The sequence below is a fragment of the Vicugna pacos genome, chromosome 4 (genome assembly GCF_048564905.1).
Source record: "Vicugna pacos chromosome 4, VicPac4, whole genome shotgun sequence".
NCBI classification, from domain to species: Eukaryota; Metazoa; Chordata; class Mammalia; order Artiodactyla; family Camelidae; genus Vicugna; species Vicugna pacos.
In genome coordinates this window covers 55,170,722-55,182,237 of record NC_132990.1, presented here as the reverse complement: position 1 = coordinate 55,182,237, position 11,516 = coordinate 55,170,722, and the positions used below count along the sequence as shown (strand labels likewise).

General features: G+C 36.4%; 1 protein-coding gene across 2 annotated transcripts; it reads right to left on the bottom strand.

The window, feature by feature from the left end:
• Window positions 1–250: 250 nt before the first annotated feature.
• On the bottom strand, window positions 251–10,414 carry LOC140696111 (protein NipSnap homolog 3A-like). 2 transcript variants are annotated; one of them, XR_012072143.1, is made up of 7 exons: window positions 10,223–10,414; window positions 7,961–8,171; window positions 6,033–6,191; window positions 4,267–4,416; window positions 1,172–1,258; window positions 904–1,081; window positions 251–327 (listed from the first exon to the last, which is right to left on the bottom strand). XR_012072143.1 is itself a non-coding variant. In XM_072959854.1 (6 exons), exons 1-6 carry the CDS (start codon window positions 10,280–10,282, stop codon window positions 1,005–1,007), a joined length of 744 nt encoding a protein of 247 aa, XP_072815955.1. In that variant the 5' UTR covers window positions 10,283–10,414; the 3' UTR covers window positions 251–1,004. The 2 variants fall into 2 exon arrangements, 1 of the variants encoding a protein (XP_072815955.1); XM_072959854.1 differs by having other exon boundaries at window positions 251–1,081.
• Window positions 10,415–11,516: the final 1,102 nt, after the last annotated feature.

The window sequence follows — 11,516 nt, the reverse complement described above, 5'->3', positions numbered from 1 at the left end:
GTTTTAGAAGGCAGAGGCACTCAACTGAAATGGGCATTAAAGATGTTGCAAGGAAAACCCTGTAATATCTGTGGCGGTACCAGAGAAACTCTCCGTCTGGGATTACTATCCTGCTATTTTCTTGATGTAACTTAACATTTACAAAAGAGTTGCTGTATTATTACTGTGTCACCATCCTATAGTAACACAGTAAAAGCTCCAGAGAAGATAATATAAATATAAAATGCAAATTAAAAAAAAAAACCCAGAATGGATATGTAGGCTTTTATTAAGGCAAGTATTTCCATAAACAAATAGATGTCCCAAAGGTCTTCATTAAATAGTGATCTAAAATGAACAAAAATTAATAAATTAACTACAAATGAACACATTTCATCACAAAAACAAGTCTTCTGAAGTTTTTTTTTAAACACAGACCTAATTAATTATTTTCCAAGTGAGAGTGACTAATAATGTGAAAACCATAATTCCAAAATAGATGACAGAGGTGATATCGTACTTTCCCAAGGTAAAGAAATATATTTGATCCAATATTCTCATGAATCCCATCTGATATCACAAAATAAACTTTACTGGGCAAAATTTTTTTAAAATCTCAGATAAAACAGACATGATCAAAAGACAGACACTGTATATAATTTAACAATATTGTTAGGCACAGAAATGTTAAATAATCATACGAATATAAGAAAATGCTATAAAGCAGAGGTCTGTCAGAATAGAGAAGAGCTATTGTGAAAGAAATGAAAAATCAAGATTATGAAGTAGTAGCAACTATATATTTCTAATGTATAATAGATACTGAAATGTTATGAGGAAAATGAACAGAACTGTCTTTAGGTGGTCATGAAAAAGGACAGAGGTGGCTTTAAAAATGTAGAGACATATAGAAAATTAACTTACTACTTTCTTCAAATAATAGCAAGAATCTCAGGAGAATTTAGGCACCATTAGCAGACACATCTTTTTGCAGTTAATGAAATGCTTCGTATTTCAGCAGAAAACTATTTCAACGGTGAATATGGCATAGGAATCAGAAGCATATTTTGCTGAGATACTAGGTAATTGACACTTTCCCGAACTGGAAAAAAGATTCATAAGAAGGCAGAAGAAGTTACTGACTAAATCAAATTTGTCCTGAGAATAATTTGTGCCGAGTGAGATAGCTCACCAGCTGCCACAACTCTGGGATCCTCGTGAGACCGATGTCTCCCAGCTGCACGACTGTCGGCACTCTCGTTCCACCAAAGAACGTGAACTGCAGAAATAAGCAGAAATAGACTCTAAAATACGACATTACTACAAATAAGACACACAGAAAATTAATCAGAAACTTTAGGTCTTACTCTTTAAATCAAACTAGTATCAAAAGAGTAAAACTAAAAATGTTAAGTGGTAAGATTTCAGAAGGGTCAGAGTTTTGGGAGAGAATTTTATGAATTAGTCAGACTGGCTTAATAGATCAAGAAACAGCTAAGGCTTTTACTTTATTTTTCCAAGGCAAGATTATTAAAAAAACTGTGGTCATTACTGAAAACTGGCTGATACAAAAAGAAAATAAGAAGTATCGGAACCTGAACCACCCAGAATAAACCTCTGTTAATATTTAATGCATTTCTTGTAAAAGGTGACAATAATAAAATTAGGGCCTTACTGCATATTATACTTAGTAATAGATTTTAAAAAGTCAATGATGAGCATTTTCTATGGCAATGACAGTAATTTTTAAGGGCTATGTGAATTCCTCCTTATGGAGGTAACAACTTTTTATTCCACCCCCTTATTGTTGATTATATTATTCAAAATATAATTCTACAAAATACTGAAATGTTCTTGTACTTAAATTATTTAAAAATAAATAATTACAATTTACTATGTGTTAGCTGTATAGATTCTGGAAATGTAGATAAACCAAAAGGGAAAGCAGGAGTAGTTTCTAATCCTAAACCCTGAATTAACCAATTTCTATTTTGGTGTTATCTTTTCCATATTTATGTATTTACATGTTTATACACATTTAGCATATATGTTTATGCTTATATAAGATACATGATGTATATGTGTGTCTATTTGTGTATGTTATATACATAGGGTCACAGCACATTGTTTCTAGTTTCCTTACTGCAAACAGTGCTGACAAACACTTCCTTGGAGGGGCACCTACAAAAAATAACAATGTTAAACAACTACTTCCTTCATTTATTGGGTGCTTACTATGTGCCAGGCCTGGTTCCAAGCATTTTGCATGCATTAGCTCATTTAGTCTTCACAATAATCCTAGGTGGTAGGTTATCATTATTTTATCAATGAGCGAAGCACAGAAAGGTTAAGTAGCTCATAAAGTTAATAAGTCACAAAGTTAATAAGTGGTTAAGCTGGGATTCAAACCCAGGCTGTCTGGATCTCATTATTTCCTCAATATAATAAACTCCTAAAATTCAAATTCAGAGAACCAAATAGTTTATAAACATATACATATATAGACATACATACACATACACACACACACACACACACTTATATAGGCATAGTATACATATTATACACTGTCGTCCAGAAATGAGGTACTGATTTATACTCAATACTATTCTCTTTCCTCTACTGAGAATGAACTTAAGATTAAGTGTGTACATTTTCAGTATTTTCTTATAAAAGTTATATATGTTCATTACAGAACATTAAAATAGACTTCATAAACATTAATTTTATCAAATGACCACTGTATATTTTATATACTTTCAAACTTCCTGTAACTGAATGCACCCATTTCCTAAAATACTGGCAAAAATAATTTAAAAATTAAGGCTTTTTATTTATATTGTCAAATCTGGGGGGGTGGGGTAGATTAAACCAGTATATTGTACACAGTATGAGTACTTATTTTTCCCCAACCACTCTATGTAAGTATGTCTTAATTAGGTGAAAATGGCATCTCCTCATTGTCTTGATTTGTATTTTCTTCAATATATATTTAGTAGTCATCTGTACATCTACCTCTGCATAAGCTTTAGCTTTTTTGTTTGTTTGTTTTTAAATTTCATTTATGGTGTTTTGGGGAGTGCAGAATGCCTGACCCTTTCAATCATAAAATTATCAATTGATTTTTTTTCCTTCATTGTTTCTTCATTTGCTTTTTGGTTCAGAAATAAGTTCTCATTTGCATTATTTTAAAAAATTACCTACATTTTATGACTTCCTTTCTTCTACACTGAAATCTAAAATCCACTGAATCTTATTTTAGCATAGGTATGAAACAGACATGTAATTATTTTCATTATTTTCTCCTCTTCATATATTTTCTAACTTGAAAATGTCTTTTTCTTTAAATTCTGATTATTTTCTTAGGATGTGTTACTAGAAGTTAAATTTCTGGGGAAAGATCTGAATCTCAGCTTTGAGTATACTAGGTTTGAGATGTCCACTGGACATCCAAGAAAGGGAGTTGAGGAGGCAAATGGATATAATGAATCCTTCAAATAATTTATTAGCTATTCTTGGTCATTTATCCTTCCAGATAACTTCACATGCATTTTTTAGAGTTTGGCACAAAAAACTCTCTGAAATGCTGACTGCAATAACTTTCAAATTTAAAGTTAAATGCCTCAAATAGGTGTTTATTAAATAAATTAAGACATGTAATATCTCTCTGCTGTATACACTCTTTCTGGAGTGTTAGGATGCTATTATTAATCATGCATATGCATTATTTCTAGCACATAGATGGTATATATACATATATATGAATATGAATACATATACACATTCCTACATATATAAGAATGACACAGGAACACAAAGACCAAAACAGCATTATCTCTAAGTAGTAGGAATTTTTTTTTTCTATCTTTGGTCATGTCCATGGTATTTAGTCTTTGTAAAAATACGTTATTATGTTTTTATTTCATTCAGAGACAATCTCTCTACCCAAAGTAATGTTGTATTTTTAAAAAATCAATAAAAATATATTTAGAGGAAAAAAGTTCAAAGAATAAATATTTTCTTGAGGTTTCCTTGCAGCTTTCCAATTCATTTTGATGTATCATGGAAAACAGTTTAACACTTGGAAAAGGCTTTATAAGGTGTTAATATTCTAAATAAATAAGATGTAAAACAGGTTTTATCAACCCTTAAAATGACCAAAAACCTAAACATTTAGCAGTAATAATTGAAATACACGGCATAATGAGAGACAGAAACAAAAGACCTGAGGAACTTAGCAGATCACTAGCACACTTTGAATTTCATAGAAGAAATGGACAACTATACCTCTGTTGAGTGCTCCATATTCTGTGTGGAAAACTCCAACCAGTTTTGAGTAGCCTAGCTCCACATGGGCATTAACTGCCCTTTTAAAAGCGTCACCCCACAGAGCTGGCCCCCCTGGTTTCATCTGAAAAGTAACCAGCTCATAGACTCCTAGAGTAGGGAGAAAAACCACGACTTTACAAAAGACATTCAAGAAATTTCTAATCAGGTTAGTCTATTTCCAGTGGAAGGCTGATCTACATATACAGATTTGGAGGATCAAACATATAAAGATGTTTATGCACACACATTTATGATTTCTTTGCATTGTTTTTCCTTGCTTTTATGTTCAGGAAGTCTCTCACCATGTAATAAGGCTGAGTTACTAAGCTTAGCATACAGAAGAAAGAAAGAGGACTATATTAAGCTAATTATCTGAAAGATTTTTTAACCTATAAAATCAATCATTAAAATAAATATTGCAAATTTATGATAGGATTTGGATTTTTGAGCTGCATGAGTCTACTCTTTTAGGTAAGAAATCAATAAAAAAAGCTATTTTCTGATCTCCTATATTTTCCTTTTTACAGTTTTGAGAGGAAACACTTTTTGTTTGTATAACTTCCCCCTGTTCCTTTCATTTCTAATAGGAACAGCCAGCAAACAATGGACCGAAAGTGATGTGTGAGTTTTTGGGTGGGAAAAAAAAAGGAAGGAAATGGTTTCATTATTCCTAAATATTCAGGTAACCTGTGAAAAGCAGTTTATCTTCTGGTCAGAATATGGAGGAAGCAGAGAGAAAGAAACTAGGGAACAAGTAAATTTGAGAAGTCAAAGGAAAAAAGTACAGTTACTAAAGAATCATGAACAACACAGGAGAAGAAAATCAAGATGTGATGCTGTTCTAGGAACCACTAAATTAATTTAGACAATGCTGAAGGCTGAAGGGAGGTCTAGGTGGATAAGAATCCAAATAAGACTTCTCAAATCTCTTATAGTCTAAGATAGACTACAAAGTTAGAGTTATGGGGGAAAATAAAACTTAAATTAGTTTATGCTTCTTAAAAATCTGAGTTTTGTTTAAAATTAGGTTGAGGTCAACATTTCCTTAAGTCAGAAGGAAAGTGAGATCAGTAAGAAGATAAATCTTTAATAATTAATTTTCGAACTGAGAAGTAAGAAACAGGAAAACCAAAAAGTTAAACTAGTGTAATACAGCTTAACAGTTTAATTCATTCACCAACAACAGTCAGTCTTACAAGCAAAGATCTACTTAATGTTTTAAGATTAACTGTAATTTATGTAAAAAAAGTACTCAACAAGGACAAAATATCATAATTACCCTTTGCCTAGGTAGGTATATGTTTTCACTGTTCCAAATCCCCGACTTCTTAAGTTTTACTTCACATGTCAACTTTTTATATTCATATCTAAACTTTAAGAGTTTTTCCAAATTGGAAAAACATTTCATTATTTCATGCTCGTTGGTTTTTTCTTTTTCTTTTTTCTCTCTCTCTTTTTTTTAATGGAGGTACTGAGGATTGAACCCAGGACCTCGTGTATGCGCTTTACCACTGAGCTATATCCCCGCCTCCTCAATTTCAATGATAATTTAAATTAATTGAGCAGAGAGCTCAAATTCAGTTTAACTCTATAAGCACACTATATTCCTATATAAAACAAAATATTATTCTATTTTTCTCCTATGGAACTTTGGTTTTTGTCACTTACAAGTCTTTAGTCTTTTCTCCTTCAAAATTCAAAGTGATTTAGAGGGAAGGACTTACCTTCTTTGGGAGGTTTTTCTAATTTGCACCATGGCACCAGGTAAGTAATCTCAAACTCCTGTTCATCTATGAGAGCCAAATTTGGAATGACACATTGTTCCTGCCATTCCTTATCTTTGGCCAAGGCTTTCCGAACTTCAGATCTATGAGCAAAACTGTCTATGGGAAAAGGAGTAAGAAAAATTACAATGTTCGATTAAAAACCAACTGTACTTTTTCTGGGTTTCATTAATTTCAGCAAGTGTTCATGAGGCCACATAAGGACACTGTGTTGTATCACTGGAGATATCAACATAAATAGATGTAACGTCTGTCCCTAAGTTGCTCATGATCTAAAAGAGAGTATAAGTGCAAACAACTAGTGATAATATCATATTGTAATGGTACAGACTCTACCATTTAGTAGGTAGTTGTGAGAGTTAAGTAAGTTACTAAATCTTTCTGTACCTGCCTCTCACTCTGTGAAACAGGGATGATGCCATAGTAACTACCTCCAGGGCTGTGCTGTGACGATTAAATGAGTTAGTACATGAAAGGAGTTTAGAACAGTGTTTGGCATCTACTTAGTGCTCAGTATATATTATTTATCTTATTATTGGAGGCACTGAAATTATAGTGTCAGTTTAGAGAAAGACTGTTTTTCCTTGGTAGTGCTGGCGGTGGGTAGTCAGGTCAAGGTACACCCGAATTAAATTGAACACAAATGAAATTACGATTTGCTTTTTCAGTCTCCTCTTTGAATAAACAGCTTCCAAAGAAACAGTGCTGATGCTCTTACTTATTGTCACCCATTCTTCTTACCGAGTGAGTACTATTTCTCTTCTGTTTGTTATGCAAACAGATGTATGCCTTTATTAACTTACAGGTGTCGTACTGTATTTACTATTAGGGTCTCAAAAGACTAAAGGTAAAAGAGTTTTGTATGGTTTGTGCTGGGGATAAGGAATAACATACATCTTTGAGCTTAAGTTATATCAGGACCTTACTAGTAGTTATTTTTAATGGAACATAATTCTACTTGTTTCACATTAAAGCATAAATTGTGTTTTAATGGGGCTTGTTATATTACAACAGGGAAACCCCCTAAACTACAGCTGTGTTAAATACAGAATGAGTACTTTTCATATTAAAGTACTTGATGACTATTAACTTTGAACACTGATAACCAAACACTAAATGAAATTCTTAAAAGTTCTTTAGATATCATGTTAAGTCCTGTGGGGACTTCAGAAAGATTAGACACTGGAGTAACATTCCGGAGATTCCTGTAGCCTGTTCTTTGTCTACTAAACCAGTGGTAAGTCAGCTTCAGTATGGGGAGAACTCTGATTCCTTTGCCTTTACTTCCCTGGAGCAGCATAATGACAGTGAATTCCCTGAAACCTTGGGTGCACAAATGAAAGAAAGAGGTAAACTTAAAGAATGATGCAATCTCAGAGCTGTGTGAGGCTTAGAAGTTAACTATTATCCCCATCAACCTAAACTACCCTAAGACCCCTACATGTTTGAATTGTGTCTACTAAAATCCTGGTATCAAGCTGCAGATCCAACAGTAAGAAAAAAGAACACACCCTTCCTATGATCTTAACCCACTTGGGCTCTTGCAATCACTGCTTTAAATTTTTCATAAATCATCTATACAATAAACCATTCTATAATTTTTCTGAGAATTAAAGGCTAGTTCACAATTTTATAATTTGAAATGAGATGCCACGTTTTTCCAATAATGATACATAAGGATTTGGACAAAGGTACCAGTGGGAGGAGTTGTCACTGAATTCATTTTTGTTGTTATTTTATTTGTTGTTCCTCTTTTTAAAATTTTAATTTAACCTATGTGTATTTATAATAATATAGATGCCAGGGCTGTCATATAACATTTAACAGAATGAAAATCTATCCTAAATACTTAAGCTGGAAAATCATACCATACTTCCAAATGTGAAACACTTTATTCATTCTGCCTCCAAATTCTACCCTCCAGAATCCAACCAATTCAGAGTAAGCTGTCCAAACATGTATGTTTTTCTTAAGAATTTCCAGAAATTCATTAATCTTTGAAGGTTTAAAGCAATAGGTGCGAAATTCATAGAACGTTCCATCGTGTTGTCTGGGGCCCGTAGCAAAAGATGAGCACATCTGAAGGAAGAAAAGGCAAATTTAAATACTTTGGAAACTTGGGGTTTATAACTCATTAGACTCATAATCCGTATTTGTACTTCTGCTGTCATCTCTCCTTAGAATTTGTTTAGAGAGATGTCAATAAAGATAAGTACTCTTGAGTATGCTCAATATACAGCTACTGTTTAATTCCCGTTGTCTTAGTGAACTTAAATTTAGGCAGGAAATGCCTTACTGGAAATTATACTCTGTGTATGTATTTTGTGTATATATAAATACTTATATGCACATGTGAATACATATACACTCAAGGCATTTGTATTCAGAAATCTGTATTACTGTGGGTTTGGTTATTATGTGCCAATTTCTGATGCTGATTGATCAATTTCCCATTACAAGCTGTGGTACAAACAAGGCTATGGAAAAATGTGGGGCTTATGTTGACTAGCTGGTATGTCAAATGAAACCAGTAGGCTTCTTTCTCTGAGGTTATAACACACAATAGCCTATGTATTTGATTTAATTATGTATAATGTCATACTTACAGTTATCTATTTGAGTTCATTACACTCATGTTCCCTATGAGTTATGTTCCTACTGCCCAAGTGTCTAAGCTTACAATGAAAGCAGGTATTCCCACCCCAAACAACTGCAGCTACTCCTACCTTTGGTGGACATGTTTTTTTTTGTGTCGTTGTAGCCAAAATCTAATAAGACACTGTTAGGCAAATAAACAACGCCAGGTATTATTATTTTAAAATGTTATAAATAAAATATATTAGAAAATGGACCAGTAGAGTATTTGTAACAATTTTTAGTTGATTTTTAGGGAATTTATATTTGGAAACAAACTGTGGTCAAGGGACATAATTTTGTAATCTTTCACAGGAGAAACAAGCAGTAAGAGAGGAAACCCAGGGAAAGGTTAAGGAGCAGTGAGAGTAGTAAGTGTGTGCTTGCGGGGATGTGATTTTTGCTGCAGGCCAGAAACTAGAACTATGCTGGGGGAGGAATCATGAGGGCTTCAGGCTCCCTTAGGCTCTCTTACACAAGTTAGGGCTTATTTTCAGCAGCAATAATTTCCAAATCACCTATAAGAGAGCATTTTACGGACATTTAGTGAAGTCAAAGTTGAAAATAAAGTTGTAAGGAATAATCCTAGGCCCTGCCCTGGTAGAGAGAGAATCATGATAAAAACTGTATTGCTAATCCTGGGTGACAGGCCATTAACAGCTCGTCTTTAGTCTTTACTGAAAGTCAGTCTCTATCCAAATTCCCTTCCCATCCTATCCCTTGAGAACGGAGTACGAATCTAAACATCAAAAAGAAACAAAAAACCTCCAGGTTAGATTCACCGAATAGGCCAATCTCCGATAGTTAAGGCTGAACCACAAAAATCTATCTTGCACATTTCTCATCTAACTTCAAATGAAGTTATCGTATTTGCTGTGAGTTCCTACCCTGCCTGACTTGGGTGCCGACCCCAAGAGACAGTGGCAGCTGGGCAGGACGCTCCTCCACCCATACCCTCTCTTTAAGGTTCTCTGCAAAATGCTGGAAGTTTTGTATTTCGTTTAGAAGGGGGAGGCCAGTTCAGTTGCCAGTGGCTAGTTGACCTTTTTCTCCTTCACCCTTCAGTTTGGAGTGCAGTGGTTTGTCAAAAGACAAATCAAGAGGAGAGGCCTGAGCAGTGCCTAGCAGTGACTCTAACCCGGCGGGGACAAAGGCGCTGGGCAGCAAAAGCGCAGCAGGGGGCGCTTCAGGGGTGTCCTCAGGGCCGCCGGACACCTGGGCCAAAGAAGCCCCCTGTCCAGGGCTGTTCGAGAGCCGCCTGGGAGGAGGATCAGGTAGCAGGTCTTTCCCCAGCGGCACCTTCCTCCTCCCGCGTGTCCCGGGGCCCCCAGCCTCCGGATTCCGGGACTTGCTCTGGAACTTGGGTGGCAGCACCGCGATAGGAAGTTTGGGAACATGGGTCGGTTGGCGCATGCGCGGCCGCGCCCTCCCGACGACCCCCCCCCACCCCGCCCCTCCCCCAGGGGAGACTTCAGGCGCGTCCTTGCGGTTCGTACCTGAGGCGCCAGCGTCCGCGCGGCCACAGCTCTAGTCAGGCTCCTTCGGAGGGCAAGCATGGCTCTGCTTCAGGCGCTGAGGAGGGCAGCCGGCGGGTATTCTTCCTAAAAGTCCTCCGCCTGTGGCTCCCCACTAGCAGGGAGCAGCGCCGGCACGTCCCGCAGCGGCAGGCTCCGGGCGGGGCTCGGCGGGTCAGCTCCGCCTCCCGGCTGAGGGGCGCGGCGCGACGGCCCCGGCCGCTAGGGTTCGCGAGAGCTCAGCCCTAGGCTCGGTTAGTGTCAGCTGTGACTTTTGCGTCCCCTTTTGTTTCCCCAAACGTTCTTACCCCCAAACGTCAGAAGTCACATTAGAAGTGGCTGAACGCTGAGGTCGTTCCTGTCCCGCCTCTCTGGGCCCGTCCCCTCCTCTCCACGCGCACCTGCGTACAATTCTTACATGGTTCGTGTGTAGAAAGCGAGTGTGGATGGGCGCGTGTCATGCTTTGCATTTAAATCGTGGACGTGTTTTCCCGGGTTAGTTTTCAGTCGGGGTCGCTCACGTGTAGCTAAAGTGATCCTTCATCTTGTTCATTAAGTCATTCTTAGGCTCCTAATGATATAGATTGTATTTCAGGAGCTCAGAGGAGTGAGGACACCGAACTAGATTTGGAAATTCAAATTAAACATACATGTTTTGAAATCAGATAGTTTGTAAGCCTTAAAAGCAAAACAGCAGACTTTTGATCTTGTTCTTCTTATTCCTGATATCGGTCCCCAGAGTAGCTGTTTTCAACATTTTTAGCTGTTTCTTCTAATGCTTGTTTTCCTTTTTCTAGATTATATGTATTTTATGGTGTTTCTTGATATTTTCAGTCACAGACAGTATCTGTTGCTTGGAGAATGAGGATTTAGGTCTTTTACATACCACTCCCCCCAAATGCACTTCCTTTCCCCTATCTGATAGTGCTTATATTAAGAAGGGTTAATTGTCACTATATTAATTTAATTATATTGATGTTTACCTTTTTATTACTAATTACATTATTACATATTACATAACTACACACAGGACAAATTAAACAGTTACACATACATTGGTTACATTATTGCCCACACTAAAGTAATATTCCTTATACTATTATGACTAGGGAATTATTACAGGGCTGTCTTCTGTAGTTGTGTTGGTTGTGCCTTGTGTAAAGACTTTTGAATCACCTGTTCAGAGGAAGGGAGGTTTTTTTTTTAAAGTTAGTGTTTTCAGCAGGGTGGGGTGAGTCAGTATTTTCCAGCTGATAGGCATCCATTGCTAACTGAG